The following is a 26,200-nucleotide window of genomic DNA, read 5'->3' on the forward strand; positions in this document are numbered from 1 at the left end:
AAATTCAGTTGTTACAGCAGAACATATTAGGGAGAAGCAGGACAGAAGCGTGAACATTTGAATCTGATAATAACAACAATAATAATATAAATTATAAAGACAATAATTCAAAAGAATATGATTTGACCTAAACCAGTTCATTGTAGTTATGGTTGTATGTTGAGGATCATTGTCCTACTGTACTTCTCAAGTTCTTTTGCAACGTTCCACAGCATCATGCTGCTTCCATCATGTTTCACGGACAGAAACAGGGGTTTTTCTTTGGGCTGCAACATTTTGCATGCAGCCTGAAAAAAAAGAAGTTCCATTTTAGCTGAACAGGGCTTCTCTTTCCAGGTTTGCTGTTTCCCTCACATGAACTCCTGTGGTTTGCTTTAAACATTGACTTTCTTCTTGCTACTTTTTTAGGAAGCCCAAATTTATTAGGAGCAAGACAAATAGTTGCTTTGCCAAAAACCTCTTTAATAAGCTGCAGATCACTGTTTAATCTTTCTGAAATAAAAACAAAATAATTGGAATTAGATTTTTATTTGCCATCCCCTCTCATGCATTACTTTGTGTACATATAATTCCAAAAAATACATTGAAGCATGGAATTACATTTTAGTAGTAACTCACTTCAAATGTAACCTCAAGCTGTTTTGCAAGATAAGCAACTCTACCTTATATCGAATGAGTTGAGAACAGTCCGAATTACAACATGTCAGTTTTTTATGTCATGTCAAGAGAGACTGAACAATAACAGAAAATGCTGAAGCAAGAACAAAATACTTGATAATTAAAATAAAGAGAGAGATTAAATAAATTCATCCACCAGATGGCAGTAATACAGCTCTGCAGTCGCAAGCTGCGTTAATAAATCTCGAGGAAGAAGAAGCAGCTGGGGGCGGGGGTGGGAAATGAAGACGCTGAACTGTCAAATTAGAAGGTATGTACGTAAAAACTGATGTTCAGGATCAGCTGGTGAGATTCTGTGATTGAAGCTGGATTTGAAAGAGACTTGGTGGCTGCGCTGATGCCTGATAAACGGAGTGTAGAGAAATAACACACACAATATTCTCGGTTTTTAGCACATTAAACACTTGTGCTTCGTTAGACAATCTTTTGCTGTTTACAATAGCATGCTGTGAAAATGAACGGTGTCACAGTGAGAGAGACTGGCATGTTTTTAATCCTTTTTGCTCATTGTTAAACTGTAACAAACAGACATGATCTCACAGGCATGGTCATGTTTACTGGAGCGTCTTATGGGGATGAGAAGTTTGGTTCAGTCCATTGGTGTCAAACTCCAGTCCTCAAGGGCCGGTGTCCTGTAGTTTTTAGATGTGCCACAGGTACAAAATACTGGAATGAAATGGCTTAATTACCTCCTGCTTGTGTAGAGCAGTTTTCCAGAGTCTTTGCTAATGACCTAATTATTCTGTTCAGGTGGTGCAGCAGAGACACATCTAACAGTTTCAGGGCACCGGCCCTTGAGGACTGGAGTTTGACACCCTAAACTAGGGTGTCCAAAGTGTGGCCCAGGGGCAACTTAGGCTCAAGTAATATTCCAAAATCCTGAAAACCTCAAAACAATAAAAAAAAAGAATTCATTTTCAAAATGTTCTCATTTTCTGTAAGCCATAATCATGTAGACAAACAGAAAAAAATGTGGATAGAAATGAGTGAATGTGAGTTCAATGGTTTTGAATTGATATATTGAACTTTTTCCTGTACTGAAGGATTTTGTATTTCTTAAATTTATATTATTGAATAGAAAAGCCTTTGGAAACGTCTCAATTTTATTTCATTGTAATTTAGAGCTCTTAATGATTTGGACACATTTTTGGATGGAATTATGAAAACAGAATTTTGAATCTTTTCTAACAAGTTTATTCTAGATTTCCTCAAATCTGGACAGGATCAAAATTAGTACACAAAGATTTAAATACATACTCATCCAATAATATCTGGTTAAATGTCCTTTAGTAAGTTGCACTGCAAACACAAATGTATCTTTGGGTTCCTTCACCCACGATATTATGATGCAGATGTTATATAGAGTGAGGATGATAATTATTTGATCACCTGCACATTTTATATTTTTTACCCACTTTGTATGTGCTATAATATTTTGCTTTCTCCTTCACCTGCAGAGTAGCATGGGTCACCACAGCAACAGCATTAACTCCCTTGTGTTTCCTGTTGTGATTGGATGCCTTGCTGCTTTAATGCTCAGCAGTGCCTTGATATACCTGTACCTGGATGCCGTGTATCAGTCGGAGGAGCAGGTAGTGAAAACACACTCTGGCTGCCTCCCTCAACACTTTAAACTGCCGGTCATGAAGAACTGCAGCCCCTGGCTCCAGTGCTCACAGATTGAAGCAGAAGTACGCAAGATAAAGCTGATTGGCCTGGGAGCTGTGAAGAAGGTGTGTGTACCTTTAAATTAATAGATGGGTTAAAAGATATGAATGTGAGACCAAAACAAACTTAGGTAATTACTAAATACAAAAGCACATACAAAGTGCTATTATATAGCCTTTTCATACTTTTTTACAGAATGGAAGTAGAAGGAGACACCATGGGGGCATTTGGCTATGAAATAAGGTTATGAATTAGCAAATGAGTGATTTTTTTGTTGTTGCTTTTTTGTTTTTTTGTTGTCATTCTCATTGGTTGCTAATCATTCCCCCAGTTTTCCATTTCATAACAGTGCTGTTTTGGTGTGTCATCTCATTAATCTGCATTTTAATACTGAAGTGTTCAACTTTTTCTATTAAGCTCATGCATTAACACATTAACATGGGCAACCCTAATTTCAATATAACTGGAATGTTCTATGTTTTCTTTCCTCAGGTCTATCTGGCAGAATGGAGAGGTCATAAGGTGGCTCTGTCTGAGCTGGCTTCTCTGGAATACCGAGAAGATTTTCTCCATGGACTGTCGATGTTACTGGACCTTCAGGGCCCACAGGTGGTGCAGTTGGTGGGATTTTGCCTTGAAGACGACATTATAGTTACCCAGCACCACCCACACGGCTCGCTGCTAAACCTAGAAGACGTTCTGGCACAGCAGAAGTACCAGCATCTAAACACTTGGCACCTCCGGCTGAGACTGGCCACAGACTACGTCTCCATTCTCCACTACCTCCACAACAGCCCTGCCGGGCGGCGGGTGATGTGTGACTCCAACAGCCTGGAGAAAACCCTTTCACAGGTCCTGCTGACGAATGACTTCCACCTGGTGGTGAACGACCTAGACGCTCTGCCCGAAGTAGACGCATCTAAGGGCGCCTTGGTGAAATGCGGCAGCCGAGAGCTCACTGGAGACTTTGTGGCCCCAGAGCAGCTTTGGCCTTTCAGAGACAGTGGACAGCCATTTTCAGACGATCTCATGCCACCGTACGATGAACAGACAGATATCTGGAAGATTCCAGATTTGACACAGTTCATAATGGGAAGGACTCCAGGTGGAGATTTAGTTCATTTTCACCTTTTTCAGATCCATAAGGAATGCAAAGATGTGGACCCTAAACTCCGGCCTTCTGCTCTTGATGTTTTGAAGGCATACAAATTGGTCTACAGTGCAATTGTACGAGAAACATCTGGACACAGAGATATGCTGTAGGGTCACTCTCTGAGCAACGTTTAGCTGAGTAGACAGAAAAGACAACATCAAATTTGATGGTTACAAAAACTTCAGAACTGTGGTTGAAAGGTGTCTGTTTAGACTAAAGGTGTTTTCACAACTTATAGATTCAGTTTGATTGGGAACCAAAATTACAACATTTGTTACAGTTGGTGCGGCTCGCGTTCATCCTTTGAAAAACCTGTTCACCTCCTTTCCTGTGTGGGCGCTGCACCAAGAACCACTGAAGAAGATATTGAGCGCAGCTACCTTCTTCACAAAATGTAACCAAAAAGGGAGTGGCGTCAGATTTTAGCGGTTGTAGTATTTCTCTTTTGTTGTTCTCATTTTTGTTTACATTTCATGAAGAAAGAAGTTGCACTCATGTCTTTTCTGAGGTTTTCATGTTGTTGCTTCAGTGCTTCTTGGTGCAGCAGACAGGTGAGGGGGGAACAGGTTGCTGGATCATTTGACACAGTGCAGTGAGAAAGAGAACCACAGCAGCTGGAAATGAAACAAATGTTGCAATTTTTGTCCCCATCTGAAATAAGTTTATCGGACTATCGGGTGTGAAAACACTCTAAATTCGGATTGGGCCTGTGAGTTCAAAAAGTTCACTTTTCACTGTATTTTTCTAGCCTGAGTAAAGGCATCTGGTAAAAAGATGTTCATGAATGTTCAGTGTTTAGGGGAAGACGGTTCCAGACAGACTGTCATTATAAAAAATACTCAAGTCAGAGGATGGAGGAAACTGATTTGCTATCACATGTAACGTTTGTATGTTTACTAAAATAAACTTTAGTAAAAATAATTTCATCTGGTCAGTCATTTTCAACACTCAGCAAGTCGCTTCCACTAAATGGGACCTTATCTGATGTAGGCAGAAGTGAGTTTGCAGAAACAGACATTAGTATGTAATGGAGGAAGTTTCATAATTAGGCCAACTAGAGCTTCCAATAAAACTGCTTTAAGCTAATAGAAAAAGAAAACTCAAACTTTCTTCTTACTTTGAAAACAGAATATAAGCTGTGAGAATGTTTAAGCCATTGCTTACTTTATTGCTATTGTCTGAGCCAAAGAACCAAGTGATTTGATCAGCCTCATCAACTAAGAATTATCATCCTGACTGTATTATTTCAGAACAACTAAAATTCAGTAATAGTTGTTGATTACTGCTTCCTTCACTACTTAATATGCTTCAGAAAAATCTGAATTAACACCAACTGTGTGTTGTCAAATCGAAGACAAAATTAAAAGTATTTTGAGAGCAAAACTGTTGTGGTGAGTTCTCACGATGGAGACTATTGTCTCACTGATAGTTATAATTTCATTTCAAGGTCATTAAATCTGCAGTATGCATCAGTTTTTTCAGAATATTTTTCACTGCCAGGAGTCAGGAGAAAAGTAAAAGAAGATACCTTACTTGGGTCCTTACATAACAAACTAAATTGGAAGCCAAAGATTGGAAACTGCTGTCCTGCTTTCTGTGAGCACAAAGGCACTAAACAAAGGTACTGAAGTGTTTTTCTTCAGGTCTGAGCTGCTCGGTGCTGTGTGCTTGTGTCCGGAAGGGGACTGAAAAAGCCCAGATGATGACCTCATTAAGAAATGGTTTTGGATTTTAACTGCAGCAAAAAAGGAAACAAACATATGATCTTGCCTTTAATTATAGCCAGATAACATCAAACACCTGCATATGGATAGTCTGAAGCATCAGCGTAGATTTTACTTGAAGATAACCAAAACACATACTTTTCTATCTTATTTTCCCTCAAGATGAAATTACATTTGTACTGACTTCTGGAAAAGTACAGCTTGCATAAATACACACGCAAAAATTAATTAAGAAATAGTGGAGTTATTTCTTTCTCTTACCCATCATCTTAAAGTTCCAAGAATTTAAAAGCCTCTGCAATGGTTTATTAAGAATGATGTATTCACTACTCTGTAAATCATTTAAAGCTGTTGAACTTACATTGGGCAACACTAAAATAGATCAGTTAAAACATGTAAGCATGTATTAAAATCAAATTTAAGGTTTTCATTTTGCAGCAGCACTGTTATTCTATTCATTTCAAATTGAAGTACATAGCCTCAAGGAGGACAGCATTTTTATTTATTTTTTGCTGTAATTCATAATAACAGACACAAAGAAGGAGATTACCGGATTGTATTTAAATATGTTTCAGAAGTAAACACGTGGTTCATGTTTTGGGATGTTGCTGACTGGCAGTGCGGCCAGGCAAAGTCTCTCTGTAAACTTGTGGAGTGATGCTGAGGAACTGGCTTCTAGAGTGGTACGCCTGCTTTTGGCACAGCCCCATCCGACTGAACAGCATCAGGATGTCTCTGTGAAACGCCTTGGTCAAGATGGCGTAAAAAAACGGGTGTGCACAAGAGTTCAGCGGGTAGAAGACGACAAGCAGCACCTGCGGAGAAAATACAAGTTTGTTATTATTTTAATAAAAAATTAAAAATCTGAATTTAACCTATAGTGGACCCCTAGTATTTATGTGGACTAGGAAACACAAGTGTGCACAAATAGCTGTAGTCCATGAACACTTCAGACTGGAGATCTCCTCTAAAAACGTTCAAATATTGCATATATGAAGTGTGAGTATTCACCTCCTTGGATGTTTTGTCCTTTTTATTGCTTTTACAAATCAATAATGAGTAATAGTTATGGGTTCTGTTCAAGAGCATTTGCTCTGAAGTGGGTAAATACTTTTTATTAGCACTGTCTCTGCTTATTGTAATTGTTCAAGCACCAAATATACCTCAACATACATTAACACACATAATAGCACAAAAGCTAGTGTCATTAGCTAATGCTAGCAGAACTCCCAAGCTCTTGGGGGTTCAGCCAATCAGTGCTAACAAAAATAAATGGAGGTTTTGGATTGGGTCCTTTGCAAACGTCAGACAATAGCAGCATTGCTTCTAGGTATTACAGCTTCCCAAGCTGCATTTTCTTTAGAACATTGCAGATATGCTCTATGGAAAAATAATCAGCAGATAGCCAGATTTTCCCTGAATAGCTTGGAGTCACATTCCAGAGAGAAATCAAATAAGTTGATCCACGAATACCAAACAGCCAATAGACAGGGGTCCACTGTCCAGAGAAAAATGCAAACCTTAGAATCTGTGATGGTCATCAGTGGCTGGTGGAACACTGCCGCCAAGCCATAGAAACAAATAGGAGCCAGACACAGGAAGTTGGTAAAGATAAGAACAGCCATCCGCTTGGCCATGCTGGTATCACATCGGCTGGAATCATGCTGGGGATTGTGCACCATGCAGTAGATGTGCAGGTAACACAGACATACTACTATAAAAGCCATTATGTTTAGAATTAGAACAGAAACTATATAAAACTGGGCAACGACTGTCTCGGTGTCCATGGGCAGACAAATGCTCACTCTCTGGTACGTGTTCACACCAAGCACTGGCAAAAAGGCCACTGTCCCACAAAGTAGCCATCCAATGAGCATCAGCATGGCCGCATGCCGTAGCCTCATCTGTCTGTCCGGCCTCATGGCATTGAAGATCGCATGCCAGCGCTGGAAGCTGATTGCAGTCAACGTGTACACAGATAATTCACTGGCAAACAGCGATAAAATCCCTGCCAGCTGACAGCCACTTCCTGTTTGCCAGGAAATAGCATAATGGTAGTAGTTAGAATGCGTGTAGTAATCAACTGACGCTATCAACAGCAAGTACATCCCCATACAGCCGTCGGCAAAAGCCAGGTGACCCAAAAGGAAACGGGTGACAGACAGCTTCTGTTGAGATGTCAACAGGATGAAGAGCACCAACGAGTTAGCTGAGATGGCTAACAAGCTAACGACCCAGACCAACACCCGCAGGAAGCCCTGGCTCATCACATCCTCACAGGGGTTCAGCGCATCAGGCAGAGGCGTGCATAACGGTACGGTATCTTGGTGAAGATCATCACACGGAGCAAAGTCCAACTCTTCCCCTCGCTCCTCTGAGGATAAATCCACAACAAACAAGCCCTCATCCTTAGCCTGTTCGTCCAGACACCCAATGCCAGGGTTGTTTAGATGGTAAGTTTGGGTCTGGGAGTTGTTTTTCAGATGGTGGGGCAGATCATTTCCCAGAACTGTAAAGGATTCCTGCAGCTGTGCGACAGCAGCCCTGGTTAGGTTGCAGAAATGTTCCTCTCTGTTTGGAGAGACAAAACACAAGAATGTTTTAATTGTTGCAAACCAGCCTCAGGTGTCACGATATGGTTCGCGTTCAGTCACATCTTATGAAAATGTCTGTCTGTCAACATTCCTGGATAGTTCAGGTCAGTCACTAGCTACGTTTGCATTGACCGTAAAATTACGCAAATTGAAATTACGAAAATAAATTAGCTTAACAGAAACAAAGTGATTTTGAAAAAATATGTTTTTAATGAAACATTTTTGCGCTAGGATGAGGTGGCTTTTCTGTCGTAAAGAATCACATGAGTCACGTGATAAACAACCGGATGTTACTAATGGTGAAAATGACAAAGAAGACGACAGGAAGTAGTGGGAGGATACGGAGCCCCCTAGGGGACATGGGGAATTTTTTTTCTTTTGCGTTACCTCGCAATACTGTACTGGTCAGTTATGCAGCATAATTGAATACTGTAAGCCTTTCTTACGGTGGGCGCCGTACTTTCTGCTTTAATACAAGGTTATGTGAGGTTTTTCCGTGAATGTTAGAATCTTTTTGTGAAATATCTGAAGTTTTATATCTTTCTTTAGGATAGAAAGGCACCACAAACCTACGATATAAACAGAAACTTTCCGTAAGTAGGAAAGAAATAAAAATACAACCTAATTTGGACTATTTCTGAGTTATTATCGCGGGTAATAAATCATCTGACAGTTTTGATTGTGTCTCTGTTGTGTTCTAGTCTGAATGGTTTAAAGAGCTGCTTTCAGTGCCGCTCCATCTTAGCCTTAACAGACATAAACATGCAGTAAAAAATAAATTGATTTTCAATAAGTGTTTTGCACCAAACAGTTAATAATAATAAACAAGTTTTCACTGAGGCTCTGTAAGAGCCATATGAATGAAATAAGTAATTATTGATATACAGGAGCAGGCGACTTTGACACTTAGGTGTGTCGAAGTGGGAGTGACGTCACCAGGTATGAATGGAAAGGATACTGGCTTTGTGTGTATGAGGAAGCGGTGAGCGGGGCGGTCAGTCCTTGCAAAGTTTGGAGCATGATCATCAAAATGGAATAAATCGATAATTGTGACAGAACAAAGAAAAGGTTTGGAGTTGATTGATACACGGACAGATGAGATTCCCCGAGTTAACCCAGTGCGGCCCTTTACCATCATTAGTTTGTCGTGTTTTTAATAATAAAAACTTGTTAATAGTAAAAACTGTTTGGTGCAAAACCCTGATTGAAAATCAATTTATTTTTTACTGCATGTTTATGTCTGTTAAGGCTAAGATGGAGCGGCACTGAAAGCAGCTCTTTAAACCATTCAGACTACGAACACAACAGAGACACAATCAAAACTGTCAGATGATTTATTACCCGCGATAATAACTCAGAAATAGTCCAAATTAGGATATATTTTTTATTTCTTTCCTACTTACGGAAGGTTTCTGTTTATATCGTAGGTTTGTGGTGCCTTTCTATCCTAAAGAAAGATATAAAACTTCAGATATTTCACAAAAAGATACTAACATTCATGGAAATACCTCACATAACCTTATATTAAAGCAGAAAGTACGGCGCCCACCGTAAGAAAGGCTTACAGTGTTCAATTATGCTGCATAACTGACCAGTACAGTATTGCGAGGTAACGCAAAAGTTTTTGCGAGGTAACGCAAAAGTTTTTGCGAGGTAACGCAAAAGTTTTGCGAGGTAACGCAAAAGTATTGCGAGGTAACGCAAAAGAAAAAAAATTCCCCATGTCCCCTAGGGGGCTCCGTAGGAGGATGATGGTTTGTTTTAGTTTTTTTTTTTTTTTTTTTTTCGGACAATGTGCAGCTGGCTCCACCAGAGCTCTCACAGCATCACAGTTCATAAAAGGTTGAGACATTCCAACGATCTGAATCCATAGCTCTTCTGCAAAATGGCTGACTACAATTTCTGCAAAATGCTGCATACAAAGCCGCTCCCAAGTAAGCAGGACTAGTCAAGATGCCAACTTCTCCTCTGATTGGCTGGTAGATGATTAGCACTAGCAATATGGCTGAATTATAAATATATCCCAGCAACTGTTTACATCTTATCATTGCCATGATTTTTAATGACTTATCATGTGAACAAGATTATTGACATGTGATTTTAATCTCCACTCTTATTTAATAGAAACAGTGCAAAGGTTTTTTTGACATTTTATCAGAATATAGACACAGATTTGTAATGGAAATGCAGCAATTGTTCCTATAAACTTTTATATTCATTAAAACATGTTACAATCCGAAACTTAGCTAACAGGTCCTCAAAATCAAAAATCATGGTTGGTTGGCCAATTTAATCAACCCTAACGTCTCTTCAACCAATTTTAAACATCACAGTACCTTTTGCTTTTTAAGCAGAAGGTAAAGTCATAAACAAGTCTTGTATCATTATTTATCTATAACAAATAATATTCTAACGTTGCAACTCGTGTCTTCACATGAACTTGTTGCATTGTGAGAACTGGAGTTGATTGGAATGTGAGGAACGTGGGAACCGTTTCCAGCACTTGTTGTTTTCTTACTCACCTTCTCCATCTCTTGAGCATTTTAAGGCCGCAGCAATGGCTTGCGAAGGTCATATGAGCACTCTGCAAATGAAGAAAAGCACCAAAAGGAGGCAGAGCTTTGAGTGCCCATGTTTTACGAACTTGAAGGATCTCAATGCTGCTCATGCCCATTGAAGGCAGAGAGTGTACTTTGGTTTCTGAAAGGTCTCTGGAACGATAGAAGCAGAAATAAGAGTAAGGAATTCACTCACATTGGCATTTTATATTTAACTTAGACTTAAAACCATGCAATGATTTGATGTCAGAATTTTTATGTGAAAAAGCATTTGCCCCCTTTATCAAACACGTGCTAACATCAAAGATCAATGGGGTAAATTCAAAATGTAATTTTCGAACGATGATCTAACTTATTAATTGAAAATAGGCTATCGGAACCACAAGCACCCTTGATCAATCATGAATTAAAAATAGTTTTATGGTTAATTTGGTTGAACTTATGTGATTATCCGCATTTTAATGTTTGGTTTCTTTAGCCACACTCAGGCTTGATTACTGCCTGATTACAAAAACATTGAAACAGAAGTAAAATATTTAAAAAAGGAAATCATCAAGTCCTAATTTAAAGAATTATCATAACAGATGACAATTGCTACAAGGTTGATAACATCTATCAATCTGGAAAAGTAATTTCTAAGACTTTGTGAGTCCAGCCAAGCACAACGAGTGTCATTATCCACAAACAGAGAAAACATGGAACAGTGGTGAACTTTCACTGAGGTCATTTAAAGAGCCCAGAGCGACATCTGAAGCGCTGCAGGCTGTACCTGCTTTAATAAAGCTCAGTGTTTATGATTCAACACAAAATAGAGAGACTGATGAAAAATCATATCCATGGGAAAGTTTCAGGATAAAGAAACCTGGTGAACAAAAAAAAGAAAACAAAGATCGACTTCACACCTTACTGACTCAAAACATGAGGCAATAAGGTGCCTTACAGTCTGGAGTCAAACTCCATTGAGATTCTGTGACATGACTGTAAACAGGTCAATGATTCTAAAAGAGACATCCAACCAGAAGCAGTTTCAAATGAAATCATTTGAAATCTAAATCTGCTTGGGGAATTAATAATTTTGCCCTACACTGTTGTTTAAAAACTTTTGGTACAATTAAATAAAGGGTAAACACACATACTGTATGTTCTATAAATAAGTTGTGACAACATGAATCAACACACATTGAGTTATTAATAGACTTACAAGTGAGTGGGGCCATGAATCACCCCATAAAATGCATATTCTGCGATATGTTCCAAATCCATATTCCTGTGAAGGTATCTGGAATTACAAAGAGAGAGTTTTTAAAAAGTGATCAATCAACTTTTTGTTTTTTCTTTTTGAAAGAGTTATGCCAACATTTCAGACAATGTGGTTTTAGCAGAAAAAACAGGGAGCTAATTTTTAAACATGTAACATGGGCTCCCAAAAAAAAAAAACTAAAATGGTGTGCTAATATAACAGTAATGACTTCTATATAGTGTTATTCCTTTGAGTTCTCAATATTTTAATATTTGTTTTATTATTAATTCAAAAGGCCTCACACTTCTTCCAGCTGGCTGCCATTGAACGCGTAGTCCTGGATCTCCGTCAAACCGTTTCCATTAAGCATGCTGCGAGACAAAGAATGCTGTAGACATGGTGTGACACCAAAACATCTCATAACTCTACGGTGTTCCAGATAAATAATGAAATGCTCAAAGTCTCAATTACAGGGCCAACTAGCATGATGTAAACTTCACAGACAGCGACTTCCAAGCTGTCCTACTTATGTAAATATGTGCTAAAAAACAGCGCTAAATAATAGCGCTAAAACGGCTAGCTAAAAGCCGTTTAGCTAGCCGTTTAGCTAGCCGTTAGCTGCAGTTAGCAAGCTGCAGCTAACTGGTTAGCATGGCAACCGAGGACAGTGCATAAACGGTTTTCCTGTAACAGTCAGTTGTTTCTCCACCATTAGCTCATTGAGCAACGAGTACATGAGGTTGATTGACAGAGCTAAGCCCCTCCTCCTGGCTCTGATTGGCTGTTTTTGGTCAGGAGTGGTGTGTTTCTTAAGACGGCAATAGCAGCTCAGGGAGGATGTGGAGATTTGACTTTTTCACAGATTATTTGTCTCGGATTGCGCTGTCACAACAGGGTGACAGTTTGGAGAAATATGGAGAAAATATACATTTTTAGGAAAATGACATACTGTAGCTTTAATCTGTGTCATGTTTTTCACTTACTGAATGGAATCACTGAAATAAATAAACATTTTCTAAAATACCCAAATTAATTGAATGTGCCTGTTATGTTTGATGCTTAAAAGGGTTTGCTGTGCTCAAAGTGCCTAATTAGTTCAGGAAAATGACTGGAAATGACTAATTTGCTATTTCTTAATTGCCTTAGCTGACTTCAACTAACTCCAACTTACACTGTCAAAGCGTTCTCAGATACTCCAGTGAAGGAGTTGGCAGGGATCACTCGTAGGAAGACATTTTCCACTATTTCCCTGAATAAACAGACAAAATGACTAAAATTATTCACACCAGGTAAAACACGTTGAGGTTTCTCTTGACTAGCAAAGTTTGCTTACACCTCTAGAATACATACAAAATGAAATCCTCCTGTCTTGACTGAATGTATTGTAAAACAGGAAATGATGTCAGACCCGTGTTGGTGATCCCACTGCAATGAGATACATCCAAGTCAGTAACTGCTGAATGGGAAAGTAATAAAACGTTTACAGTGGATCCTCACCTGTTATAGGTTAATATTTGAAGATTTTTCTGTAGAACATTAACTCTAAATTATTTTTGCCTATTTGTGAGTTTTTTCAGAGGACATATCTAAAATATCTGATAGAAAATGCATCTTGGGAATCTGATTCTAAATCTACTTGACACTCTATTGGCTGGTGTTTACAAAGCAGCCAATCCAGGAGCACCATTAATTTTCCTTGCGACTGATTAGTCTATTAGAGGAGGTGTCAAGTGTTCAAGGATTCTAGTTATTTGCAGGAGGTTGTTGTCCCTAATCCCTTGAATTCCAGGGGAACACTGTTTTTATAGGATTTTCATTTACTCTCTTAAAAAACAAATACTCTTAAACGCTAAACATATAAACAAAGACTTACAGATATTTTAAGTTTGGAAGTTCCTTGAATGCCTCTGGATCAATGTATGACAGTGTTTTGATGCTGTGCAGCTCTCTGTGGGACACACAGACACAACCATCATGTGTACACACATCACATGCACACAAGCAGATCTGACACACTAAGAACAAATGCTGTTTTTGGTCTTTCATGCATTTTTGTCTTGAAAATAATCTTCTAATGTAGCTTATTTAACTGAATCCTTATGTGATACATTGGGGTCCAATGAGAAGTTATTGGTATTCAAATTAATTAACAAATGTTAATTTGTCAAATTAACATTTGTGACAACAAAGGAAGACAACTCAAGCTGTTTAAAGTCGACAGCTCACCTACATGTGCATGATGCTGGACAGATTGTAAAAAGAATATCTCTCAAGAGATCTTAAGGCATTGTCATCAGAGATGTATCTGTAAAAAAAAAAAAAAAATACAAAAACCAGAACCTTTATTATTCACATAGTATTTTAACTGATTTGAAAAGCAAAGAATTTATTTTTGCTTCTTGAGATAATAACTTGAGTGAACCAGAACGTTGTCTTGAGTAAATCCTGGTACAAGACATTATTCATCCAAACGCTCATGCAATGCTACTCTTGTTATTAACAGAAGTGAACTTTTGCTTCAGTAGCTGTTCAAGGTAGATTCATTTTATCCACTCAGTTTTGCTCATATATGGTAAGGTAAGCTTTACTTATATGGCTCCTTCCACAAGATAAAACCACCAAGTGATTAAGAAACACAATCATCACAGAAAAATAAAACATCAAAACATCATATATATAATACCACCCATTTAATCCTGTTTCAAGATTTTCCAGGGAGGCCCCCTGCTGGCCCCCACTTTCAAAAACCCTGTGTTCAACTGTTCTCTTTCTTTAACGCTTTTGTCTTTGCTTTTGTCTCTCCATCTTTGTGTTGGCCAGACTGTCTTCACGCTGACTCACCACTGCAGCACACACAAGTCACCCCATCTTGATGGCATCAGGCATCCAGAAAACTTATTCTGTCAAACCTTTTTGTTTATGTTTCACAGCAACGTAGGCCCAACATGCACTGAAGCAATCCATGCAATGAACAGACAAAACGTGCATCCAGTTTAACATTTCTAACTGGCAGAAAAAGATTGTTTAGTTTAAAGAGCATGTATCAAACTCACGTACTCACTGTTTCAGACATAAAGACAAATTTTGTGATAAAAAACATAAACAGTTGTGTTTTAGTTTAAACGGTAATAAATTGGATAATTTTCAGTTTCCTCAATGACATTAAAAGTTGCCTTGAGTTTCACTATAATTACAATAAACTAGCTTAGAGAGACTAGCTTACAAATAATAATTTGTAAGCTAGTTTTACACATTTCAGAGAAACATTAACGTTGATGAAAATAAAAATCTTACATGTGAGAAATGTTGGGCAAACTAGCAAAAGTATTTTGAGGAATGAAAGCAAGCTTTGTCCTCACGAGCCACCTAAAACACAAGTAAGAAACGCATTAGTCATCCCCACTTGCTGACTGACATTTGAGTCAAAAACGTAATTACTTACACCTCCTGGAAGGACAAATGGAAAACAGGCACAAGTTCAACTCCAGTGCATGACACACGTTTGGTTGTCCAATCGCACTGGCAGCGGGGAGGACAGCCGTCCACAGGGAGAGACAGTCCGACGAGGAGGAGGAGGATGACAGAAGGAGGCTTCAGGTTGGGCTTCATTGTGAATGTGGCGATGCAGCCAGAAGGCTTCAAACCACTGAACTCAAGAGTCTTTACTAAACAAGACCTTCAAAATAACATTTTCAACTCAGACCCTTCAAAATAAAAACCATCATGTAATTTTAGTTCAACATATTTGTCTCTAGAAACTTTTTACAAATACCGGTAGCACGTTATTTGAAGGGGTGTGCATAAGACTGACAATGACACTGTCATAAATATGACACAACACCGGTTATGAACATGAACGAATCTTCATGAATGTTTATGACTGTTGTCAGTAAATGTCATTCTGCAAATAAAGACACTTTTAGTGCAAAGTTGATTCTTTTATTGGACTTTTAATACAAGTTTTAGTGCATTAACATTCAGCTTTGCAATCAAAATGCCATTATTTACAGAATGACAGTTCATGATAACAGTCATAACTACTTCATGTTTATGACAGTGTCATGTCAGTCTCATGCACACCCATCAAAGAAAGTTTTAGCCAAACACTCCATGAGAAATTAAAGGAAAACAAAAGACGGAGTTGATCAGCTTTTATTTACATTTCTTAAATCTCATCTGACAGCCTGTTGGATTGAAGACAATTTTTAATGGCCTGAACATTTACGAGCAATATTATTTTCATAACAGCAGCACAGTGGGAGGGGTGAAGCCGTCATCATATCGGAAGCTCGTCTCGGCCCTCAGGCTGCTAACATTTACAGAGTCCAGCTGCTCCTCACATTCTGGTTTCTTCTGGTGGGAGGCTCATGTAGTCCTGAAGGACCTGCTGAAATGGCCGCCACTTCTTTATGGAGGCTTTGATGGCTAAAATCCATCTGGTAGAGCACAAACAAAACCGTCATAAAATCACTGAGGTTGCATGTCAGACATTGAAGCTGATCAGCAGGGGCGCAACTGCATACTTTCTGAGGTGTATGTGAACATGTCATCAGGGCCCCCCGCCCCCGACATAAACTGGTACAACTCATTTTTAATTAAAGTATCAATAATAATAAATGTACATATATGTGAATAAATTGTTGCCCTCAGGGCAATTAAAGGAGAATGAAACAAAAAACAGGGCAGTATTTCATAATTTAATATAATTCATACCTAATTTAATCATTTAATTTAATATTCAGTCTGTTCTGCAGAAGAGATCTGGTCCAAACAGCAGCTCTACTGGTTTATCACAGACTGAGTTATTCTGACTGTCAGACATGCGTCCTGCTGTTGAAGCCTGTACAGAGCATCAAAGAGCCAACTCCTTACCGTTTATTTTCAGCTGAATTGTCGGCACAGAAGTAAAACGTCTTGAACTCATCAGACAGAGGTTTCAGTTCAATTGTGGACTTTTTGGATCCATTGGCCTGCTCCCGCACCACGTAGCCCTGAAGGTAAATCCCACCTGAAAGCAGAGACAACATGGTGTTCTGATAAATATATTAGTAAATCATTTCAGAAATTAAAAATGTAATCTCTCTGAGGAAACAAGGACTAACAACCGACTGCTTATGTCTTTATCAGATGTTTGGATTTTCTTGGCTAGTCAGATGGCTCAGTCAGTCACACACTGACCAGTTCCTCCAGGAAGTTGTGATGTTGTGATTGCACCTAATAACACAGATTGACTGACCATTCACAAAGTTTGCATGGACAGGCAACTTTCAGCAGTCACTTTCCACATCTGGTCACCTGGGTCAGATTATCTCATATCTCTGAAATAACCTTATCTGTGATACGTTTTCCTTCTTTTCTGACCAATCACTGCAACTCAGATGAATTTTGACCAATCCTTTTAACCCCCTTCTAATTGAACTTCCTGTTTTACAAACCTGCATGATGGAATCATGAGTAACACTGAAAAGTACCTTTTTTTTTTTTTTTTTTTGGCAAAAGCCATTCTGAGATGTTCTGTAGGATTTGCTTCTACTGTGTCTACAGTTCATATTAACTTGAATGACCAATATGAAATTCTTATTTTGCACTTTGACCCCTCCTGATTTGATTTGTATTAGAGCATACAAAAAAAATTGCAACTTTGACTGAAACCTCTTTGAAAAAGGCGATCAGTCAAAATAACTCATTTTGAGCTGCAATAATCACAAAAAGAAAAGAAAAAACATTGCAACATCCTGGAGAGACTGACTGATGCTAATTCATGACAGCCCCAGTCTCTGAAACTTGGTGTAATGCACATTAATACATTCATTCTACTTAAAGATATAGGAAGCAAATTATAATGTATAATAAGTACGTATAATAAAACAATTAAATATATGACAGCATTTAACACCAACACTACATCTGCTGACAAGGCTTCAACAGCTACACCTGGCACAGATTCCTACCATGTGAGTGGGTGGAGCGGATGCCGCTGTACAAGTAGAGACAGGCGTCTTTCAGAATGCAGTAGTGCTGGACCCACGTGTCTTTACTCCTGTCCAGTTTGTTGAGCAGTCCCAGACAGTCCGGGTTTTTCACAGCCAGCGGCGGCACGTTGGAGTTGTGTCTTGTGACGTCAACCCACACATGGCTCTGAAACAGAAAATGATCTCAGAGTTTATGTAAAACATGATATTGTGATAAGTATAAAAGTCAGAGAAATTTGCGATTCAAAAGCTTTAATAATAAAAACAAGGTGGTTTTTTTTGACAGACTTTGGTGTACCTGTGTAATGGGATGAACAGCTCTTTCCATAGCTTCACACCATCTAGTCACAAAGGAGTCAAGATCAAAACATTATTCAGTAACATATTGATGAAATATGAATGAAACTGAAACACGTTATCAGACTTAAATTCATGCTGCTTTAAATTAGAGTCTGAACAACAAACTTTATAAACCTATTTGATTTATTTGGTCCTACGTTACCTTTTCATTTCCTGATTGGAAGTGGCGCAGAGAGAGTACACCCGACTGCCAAACTGAGGGCGACACTTGAAAACAAACGGCTTTCCCAGGGAATCATCCGGCCCCACCTCAGCGCCTTCCAGCTTCACTGAGGATAACGGCTGCCGCTTGCCTTCATCCTGGATTACAAATGGAGTCATGTTCATCAGAAGCATTTTATTTTTCTATAGACGTTTATCTTCAGAGCGAGCATTCCTCTGCCTTTACTCACTCGTTTGTTTTTGAAGTAGTACAGACAGCAGTCGTGTGTGAGAACAAACCACCTCTTCCTCCAGCCTTTGATTAGACCAGACTGGGTTCGCTTATGGAGGTAACCACGGCATGGAGGTCTGGGTGTGTTAGGACCCCGAGCAATGTCTGATCCAATGGTCAATGTTAGAATATCTGGACCTACAATAAATATTACAACTTTGATCAGTGTCAAGTTTCAGCTTAACAGCTGTGACAAAATAATAGCTTAACTAAGATCATGCTTTGCTGTGCAGACGCTTTGTCTGCACTGATGAAGATTCACTCCCCTTAATACATAGATAGATATTTAGATAAATATTTATTTTTCGGTCATTTTTGACCTGTTTATACACAAGTAAAAAAAAAAGAAAAAAGCACATACTGCTGAATAAAAATAAAACATCAGAAAAAGAAAGACAGAAACAGTTAAACAATATTTAATTTCCTGTCAATGGCAAGAACACCAAGTGTAGTCTGAAAAAAGTGTAAGTAGAAGCACAAGCTTATTACACCTTCACTTTGTTACACATAAAGCATCATCAAACTCAAAGGAGCAGAATCTTTTCAGAATGTCTCAAATGATTAGAGTTGTTTCTGGTGTTTAACCTGACAGAACTTCTTACCTTGTCTGGCTAAATTAGCTGCCTCCGAATGAGGAATGCTGGTAACGTCAATCCCATTAACAGCAAGGACGTAGTCGCCCACTATTAGCCCCGCTTCCTCTGCTGCTCCATCTGAAAGCAAACAGATCACATGTATGATCCTACAAAAAACATAATAAACAGAGCCACACAATATCCTGTGGACAAGAAAATTATATTCTGTCAATTGGTAAGTTTTAGTTTAGAAAATGAATGAGCCATTGTAATAACATTGACTTGGTTTAATTATCTCAAAACACAAAACTACATGTTTGTTCATTTTTCTGCAGAAGAAATACACTCAGCATTAGCGTACCCAAAATCTGGAAAAGATTCAGTTTACATTTGACTAATCACTTCTCTATGAGTTGTTCTGCTAACTCAAAAAAAATTAATCACTTAGAATTACTCATCACTTACTTGTGTCAACTTCAGTTACAACAATGGGTTTGGAAAACTGTATTCGAAAGCCCCAGGGATATTCTCCTGCCCCTTTGCTGATTCGAACAGTCCTCTCTCGAACTGGGGAGAGAATTTAGACAAAACATTCAAACCCGTCCTGCATTCATGATACTCAAAGCATTTTGTTTCAACAAAGACCATTGTAAAAACTCCAGAATAAATAAGTTTTCTTATAGAGTTTCAACATCAGCTTACTTGAGACAGCACGCGTTCTGACTGTGAGATTGGGACCGATGGCACCTGAGTTTATGTCGTCTCCTTGGTAAATCCACGCTGAAGAGTGGAATGTCTCTGCGTAAAACCCCCTGTCTTCATTGTCTTGAACTGTCACATTTGTAGAAAGCGTATCCTCTGATACTAGAAAAAGATGTATGAAATGTCAGCACTAAATGCGGTAAAGAACTAAAACAGACAATGTGGGCCTGTTGAGTTGTAGTAACAGTGGATTGGCCACCTTACCACTAAGCACAATACAGAGAGACAACCTTTCAGGTTCAGTCAAGATGTGTGTGTTGTTAATTTCATTAAAATAATATCCTGTTGCGGTGCTATAATGGAGCCCATATTTTGGTACCAGAACTAGGTGGATGCAGCACGATGGGCTTGAGCTCAGTTGAAATGTGAATAATTGTTCCAGTGAGTCTCTTTTAACCCTGTGATGAAGTAGCAATCTGTCAAAGCCCAGTTCAGTACGATTTTTTCAGTTGCACTTAATCTAAATTCTGTGATAGTGATCAGTCCAGTCCACTGTCCTCCACTGGTCTAAGAACAGGTTGCAGGTGTAACTGTTCTGAGACCAAGACCAAGACATCCTTCTCCCCACAATCCCAACATGATCCCAGGTCAGATGGGAAATATGGTTACCTTCAGCACTTTCTGCCCAAAGGTCACCTTCCTTGGGAACATGTACATAAAAACCTCAGGAATGAGGACCTTAGGAAGATCCTGATTAGATGTAAGAACCAGATAAATGGTCAACTTTCAAAGTGGAGGAGAAGCTGCTTTACTCCAGGCTCTTCCTGGATGATGGAGGCCATCTCCCAGTTTCTAACCGCCTACATCCTAGATCTTGTTCTTTTCGTCATGATCCATTTCTTTTTACCACGGGTGACAATAAAAAATCAATTGTTTGAAGACGTTAAATACTACCCAAGTACATAGTTATGTGTGTTTTTACTAAGGTTGAAAGAGCATAAACAAAATTCCTTCGGGCCAAGACCGAAGAAGCTAGTGAAGTTATTTCACAAAACCTGCAGAAGTTTCGGGAAGACCCTGTAAGTCCCTTCTATTGCAGCATTTGTGTAGTCAGACCACAAGAAAAACATTTTGCTTGGAAGATATGTGAAGAACATGTTGCATGAAATCCCAAACCAGCTCGCACTTATAGAAGAGAGAACAAATGTCTCCATTCTTGTGAAGTAAGTACAGACTTTTGACTTTTTAGCTCAACTCTTTCTTGACCATGACAGACCAAATAACTGCAGACGGGGTCTCAAACTATCTGTCCATCTCCTGTCTCATACTACTGTCACTTGGGAACAAAATTCTTGAATTCCTCCATGTGATTCAAAGACAAACGCCCACTATGAAAGGAGCATGTTGCCATTTTCTATTAGAAATGTGCGACTTCAGTCTTTGAGACTGAGTTTAATCCAATTGTAACTATTGGTTACCTGATTCCTCTGTGATGTCGCTGGTAATTGAACTTCCACCAGCAGAGCTCCACTGCTTGCTCTCCTTGAAGAGTTTTCTCTTCCTGGCCCAGTGGTCTGTGCAGTCTCTGTCTTTGTGAGATCCAGGCTTCAGATGCTCTCTAGCCTCGGAGTTAGCTGGAAATAGTCATAACGGGTCACGCCAGATCAGTTTTATTCTGGACAGTTTTAGTCGACTGATAAAAAGAGATGAAACTGCAACTTACATCTGTACACAGTGGGTTTCTCTGCCTTGCCGACTTTAACAGGCAGCTCCTTTGCATGGAGCACTACGCCTGTAGATGGTTTTACAACACATAATAAACCGTCTGCTGCTTTGTTGGTGTCTTCTGAATGCCTTTTTTTAGCCACCTCCTTATCGTTCAGCTCATCAGTAACAAGAAGAAGTGGAAGGCTACTAACTGACTTTTCAGTCGGGTTGGACTCGATTTCCATGGCAACATTGTGTTTTTTTAGGGAATCCATGTCTGTCTCCTCAGATGTTGACCTGGACAGGTTGTTGTGCTGAACAGCATCAACATGTGCCGTCATGACTGAACATTCTGGTAAAGTGGAATCAGAATTGCTTTGCGTGGAACTTCTGTCATCTTTGTCCTTGGCAAATACCTTGGGAATCGTCTGTAGGATTTGTTCCTCTGAACCACTGCAGGATGGAGGGATGACTTGTATAGCAAGGCCTCCTTGAATAATCTCTTCCACATAAAGTTTTGGGCTCATTTCTCTGTCAGGCTCCATGCCTGTAAGTTCTCCGGTAGTTTCTGAACTGTCTGAGCAAGTTTTAGAACTCTCTCTGCTTTGTGAAGAAACAAATTTTTTTCTCACGTATGTAGAAAATATGTCATCCAACCGTTTGATTTTTTCCAGCCTCTCAGTTTGGAAAGGAAGAGAGCACATGACGAACGAAGAGACTGATTCTTGGTACGGGAGCAGAACATCCTCATGAATCAGTTCTTGATCAAGCGACGTCCCAGGGAACGTCTGCCGTCTTTTCTTCATTAACAGACACTCCTTGCGCTCCAAGGTGGCAATGCTGTTGTTTCTGATCCAGGACTTTCTCTTCTGGCAGTAGATGAAATCTTTGACAAAGCTGGACCTGTTGGTAGACACAGAGGGCCGAATGGACATCGGCTCGTAGTTATCTGATTCTGACAGCTGGTCAAAGGAACGGGTCATATCTTCTCTTTCCTTCTCCAGTGAAGAAAATGGGGATGCTAATTCTGCTGATGCTCCTATCCTAAAGGAAGCTAGGTCATTTGTCAGGTCTTCTAAAGTGCTGCTGCATTTAATGTCATCAAAGACCCGTGGTGTTGAGATGTGGAAGAAACGATCCCTGTTCAAGGCATCTGGCTCCTTCCCCTGAATATTATCATCTAGCAGTGATGGTGGACCCAATAAATGTTTAGCCAGGTTTTGTTGGATGTAATCACTGCAACAACGACAGTAACTCGGATCTCCACGTACGTTTGATGAGCAGACTGATCTTGACTCACTTTGTTCCTTTGTTTGTTCATTTATGCTGCCAAACGTAAACCTATAATTTATATCCTGGTTGTGACTGGTCACGTGTTTTGGGAGCTGCTCCAAAGGCTGATGGTCAGGGATTTGCATCCCCTCATATTCCTGGTTAATAATGACCTCAGAAGCCTTGTTTTCATTCATAAAAACACAAGTGGTCTTAATGCCATAAGGATTCCCCTGTCGAACTTCTTGGATTTCCACTTTCACATGTGACCCAGTGCAGCTGACATTGAAGATGTTTGTTACGGGTGTAGATGAGTTGGTTGGATCGTCATTTAAAGACTCATGTGACTGTTGGATTTTCACAGTTTGGGACTTTTCCATGTCATTTTTGGACACTGATGTTACTATCTTCACTCCTTGCTCTTCAAGCTCCGTTGTTTTTGTGTACACACTCCTTTGTTCCTGAAATGCTGCCATGTTAAAGTCTTGTTTACATCTTTTTTGGCTGGGTGGAATGTGATCATGTTGGTGATCTTCAAATCCGATCAGAACATTTTCTTTTTGAAGAGAGTTTTCTTCATGCTTTCCAGCTAGGTCCTTCTTATCGCTGACAGTTGTACTGCGGCTCTGGTTTTGAAAGAGAAAGGCGGAGGAACTTTCTGAAATAAAAGAAAAGATATGTTTGCTAATTTTATAAATTCTTCTGCTTTCTCCCAGTGCTGGCTAGAAACAACCAATCAGAGCCAGGAGGCGGATCTTAAGGCTGTGAATCACAACATGAAGCACTGCTCTTACCACCTTCATCTCCCCCACTTGCTGTCTAGTACGCTGCAGCTAGCAGATCCTGTAGTAAATTATAAGGCTAAATGGAGGTGGATAAACGGTTTTCCTGTACCAGCAAGTCATTTTTCTGCTATTAGCTTAGTAGCGAGTATATGAGCATGATTAACAGTGCTAAGCCCCTCCTCCTGGCTCCAATTGGTTATTTTTAGTTGGGAGCGGTGCATTTCTTCAGGCAGCAATAGCAGCTGAATAGGAGGAAGTGGAGGAGGAGGAGGTCCATCTGCTCACAGATCTGTCTCATAACATACTGTCACGACACATTGACTGTTTATATGTAAAAAAACAAAACATACTCTTTATAAGAGTTACATACTGCAGCTTTAAACACTCAGACTAGATAGCATGAACAGCTTCTCCAGAAGAATGGGACTGACTACCTGCAGGAAATACAGATAATCTGTAGGAAAATTGATTTCAGTTCAAAAATTCTAAATTACTTTATTAATCCCAAAGGGAAATTAGTAACTGATATTAATTTTTTTAAAAATGCTCAAATAATTGTTGCAGATGATGATGTGGGCATAAAGGATCTCATGTAGCGGTCTGTATTACAACGAATTTGAACCCTGTCTTCTGACTGAAGACAGTGGTTTTCTATGGCAGTATCATGAAGACGATGCTCAGGGCTGTTCATAATTTTCTTGATTTTATTTAACATTCTTCTTGGAATCATCATCTCCAGAGGTTCCAGTTGATGTGTGAAGGGATCGCCCAAAGTAAGCTACTGAAAACCTTTTATAGAGCTCTCACTGATACAATATTAGCTGAATAACCACTGTGTTGGTCAATGATGAAAAATTGTAAGATAATACATTGATACATTGTATTTAAATACAATGTATCTTCAAATACATTGATTAGAACCACAAGTTTGGGGTTGTAACATAAAGACATGTTAGAAAAGTTTAAGGGGTGTGAATACTTTTCCACTGTGAGTTCATGACTTTTAAGTGTAAATGTACTTATTGTCGTATTCTAAAAATCATGAAACTTAAAAAATGTAAAGAGAAAACAGATTTGTGATCACATTGAATCATTTCTACTAGAGAGTTGTTGGCTATGTATCAACATTATGAGGTTAATAGATTAAAACTTCCATTTATGTCAATTTTATGGGTTTTATAACTGGGAATTTGGGAGTTAAAAATGTCCAAATTTGATCAGTGTCTCAATATGTTACTATGAAGTTGAACTGAGAATTTTTTTGTTTAGAATTTGTTCAGTTGACATTCATTTAACACAGAAGAACTTTTGTATTTCTACAATGTCAGAAAATCTGTCTATAACATCTGGTTCATGGTCTTCACATATTTGGAACTACAGGCAATTTACAGCAAAACTCTGAACCTCCTGCTCAGCAGGATGTATTGAGAGCCAATAAGAGCTCATGTTACTCCTTTCCAAGATGGAGGAAGTCCAAGTATGAGACTTTTCTGCTCAATTCAAAGCTTGCAGGTGCACAGAAAACGTGAGCGAGTTAAGCACATGATTAATCTGATGGAGTGGCTCCCACTCACGTTTGCTGCTGCTGGAGCTCTTCCTCCTCCTGCTGCTCCGTCTCCTCCCCCTTTTGCTCATTCTTAAATCCAACAGCAACACGTCAGCTGGAAGATGAATCACAGACAGCATCAAGCTTTTGCATTTTCCCTAGGCTGCAAGTATCTAAAATCCAAACACAGGTATTTTGTTGTGATTTGGCACAAAAATAAAAACGATAGAAATACAGTTTAGGCATGTTACAAAGGTTCTTGGATGCGCTACAAGTACTATCCTTGTATTCCTCACACAGTATAAAGACATATCCAGATTTCAAATGTCTTTCGATTAAAGGTTGAGTCATTACAATTCAATAATAGTTATATCTGAAGGACCTTGAACGTGTATGGAGATAAATAATGTTCTGTCAAATGATTATAACACTACTAGTAAAATGCCAAAAATGTATAGGCAAATGCAAATTTTCTTCAACAGAAGTTAAAACAAAGTGAGTCTAATGCTGGGGAACCGATAGCAGATAGGACACAGTGTTTCTAATGACAGCACTTTTAAATGTACGACATAAAGAAAAGACAGACTTACATGTTGCTGTGAAGTCCTGCGGGAGTGAATTAAATGAGAAGGTAAGAGACGGTTCCAGACAGCGCGGCAGCAGCCTCTCTGTCTGCAGCTCTCAGACTGCTCCACTTCTTATTGTTGCTATTCTCAACATAAAGCAGCTTACTACGTTTAATCTCATCAGTCGTGTGCGTGATGCTGCTGTGGACCTTGTTTATTCAGCCATTTCCACTGGCTACCGGCCACTGAGGACGTGCACTTAATGCTCTCTCTCCTCCTCTCATGTGTATTTACTTTAACTCCTGTTCATGATGGGAGAATGGAGGTAGAGTCTTTGTTAGTTGTTGGGTTTTATGTTTCAGGACAAATCAACAACGGTCTGGTCACCATCTGTCAGGTTATATAAATTTAAACTTGAATGTACAAAACCAAAGAACATTTTCAATACTGTTAGTGTTTTTTGTAAAATAGCAATAAAGCAAAAACGGGAACATTATCTCCAAATTATGTGTTCCAATCTCCTCTAAAACCCATTTGATTAACAACATCCAGTTGATTCGAGTTTCCAGATGTTTCTGAACAACTCACTGAAGGTCCAACCTCACATTCAGTTGGGTTAGGGTCTGTACTTTGACTGGGCACCTCAACTTTGTTCTTCATCAGTCAT

At 39.1% G+C, this 26,200-nt stretch overlaps 3 protein-coding genes across 4 annotated transcripts; 1 reads left to right on the forward strand and 2 right to left on the reverse strand.

Moving 5' to 3' along the window:
• The first annotated feature begins 808 nt into the window (after nt 1-808).
• Nucleotides 809-4,418, forward strand: pomk (protein O-mannose kinase). Its single transcript, XM_032570480.1, has 3 exons — nt 809-928; nt 2,136-2,411; nt 2,839-4,418. Exons 2-3 carry the CDS (start codon nt 2,142-2,144, stop codon nt 3,607-3,609), a joined length of 1,041 nt encoding a protein of 346 aa, XP_032426371.1. The 5' UTR covers nt 809-928; nt 2,136-2,141; the 3' UTR covers nt 3,610-4,418.
• Nucleotides 4,419-5,258: 840 nt separating this feature from the next.
• On the reverse strand, nt 5,259-15,272 carry LOC116724735 (thyrotropin receptor-like). 2 transcript variants are annotated; one of them, XM_032570449.1, is made up of 11 exons: nt 15,058-15,272; nt 14,910-14,981; nt 13,846-13,920; nt 13,489-13,563; nt 12,966-13,040; nt 12,787-12,864; nt 11,918-11,986; nt 11,577-11,654; nt 10,340-10,528; nt 6,744-7,794; nt 5,259-6,038 (listed from the first exon to the last, which is right to left on the reverse strand). In XM_032570449.1, the coding sequence occupies exons 1-11, from the start codon at nt 15,222-15,224 to the stop codon at nt 5,814-5,816; spliced, it is 2,154 nt and encodes a 717-aa protein (XP_032426340.1). In that variant the 5' UTR covers nt 15,225-15,272; the 3' UTR covers nt 5,259-5,813. The 2 variants fall into 2 exon arrangements, with proteins under 2 accessions (XP_032426340.1, XP_032426341.1); XM_032570450.1 differs by lacking the exons at nt 14,910-14,981; nt 15,058-15,272 and having other exon boundaries at nt 13,842-13,876.
• Nucleotides 15,273-15,749: 477 nt separating this feature from the next.
• On the reverse strand, nt 15,750-25,715 carry pdzph1 (PDZ and pleckstrin homology domains 1). Its single transcript, XM_032570435.1, has 13 exons — nt 25,558-25,715; nt 24,996-25,082; nt 21,381-23,294; nt 21,136-21,291; nt 19,658-19,819; nt 19,421-19,522; nt 18,983-19,093; nt 18,340-18,518; nt 18,090-18,247; nt 17,886-17,928; nt 17,567-17,753; nt 16,488-16,623; nt 15,750-16,051 (listed from the first exon to the last, which is right to left on the reverse strand). Exons 2-13 carry the CDS (start codon nt 25,054-25,056, stop codon nt 15,952-15,954), a joined length of 3,309 nt encoding a protein of 1,102 aa, XP_032426326.1. The 5' UTR covers nt 25,057-25,082; nt 25,558-25,715; the 3' UTR covers nt 15,750-15,951.
• Between the last annotated feature and the right edge of the window lie 485 nt (nt 25,716-26,200).

This window comes from Xiphophorus hellerii, chromosome 8 (assembly GCF_003331165.1).
Source record: "Xiphophorus hellerii strain 12219 chromosome 8, Xiphophorus_hellerii-4.1, whole genome shotgun sequence".
Lineage (NCBI taxonomy): Eukaryota > Metazoa > Chordata > Actinopteri > Cyprinodontiformes > Poeciliidae > Xiphophorus > Xiphophorus hellerii.

Excerpts from the sequence above, each read along its gene's own strand:
- pdzph1 (XM_032570435.1), bottom strand. The coding sequence starts at position 25,056 with ATGAGCAAAAGGGGGAGGAGACGGAGCAGCAGGAGGAGGAAGAGCTCC. Across the intron at positions 21,292-21,380 it reads GAAACCCACTGTGTACAGAT|CTAACTCCGAGGCTAGAGAG; the intron begins GTAAGTTGCAGT and ends GACTATTTCCAG. Across the intron at positions 16,624-17,566 it reads CCGCTCCACCCACTCACATG|GTGGGATTTACCTTCAGGGC; the intron begins GTAGGAATCTGT and ends CTCTGCTTTCAG.
- LOC116724735 (XM_032570449.1), bottom strand. The coding sequence starts at position 15,224 with ATGAAGCCCAACCTGAAGCCTCCTTCTGTCATCCTCCTCCTCCTCGTC. Across the intron at positions 14,982-15,057 it reads CATTTGTCCTTCCAGGAGGT|GTGGCTCGTGAGGACAAAGC; the intron begins GTAAGTAATTAC and ends CTTGTGTTTTAG. Across the intron at positions 11,655-11,917 it reads GGCAGCCAGCTGGAAGAAGT|ATACCTTCACAGGAATATGG; the intron begins GTGAGGCCTTTT and ends TTGTAATTCCAG.
- pomk (XM_032570480.1), top strand. The coding sequence starts at position 2,142 with ATGGGTCACCACAGCAACAGCATTAACTCCCTTGTGTTTCCTGTTGTG. Across the intron at positions 2,412-2,838 it reads GCCTGGGAGCTGTGAAGAAG|GTCTATCTGGCAGAATGGAG; the intron begins GTGTGTGTACCT and ends TTCTTTCCTCAG.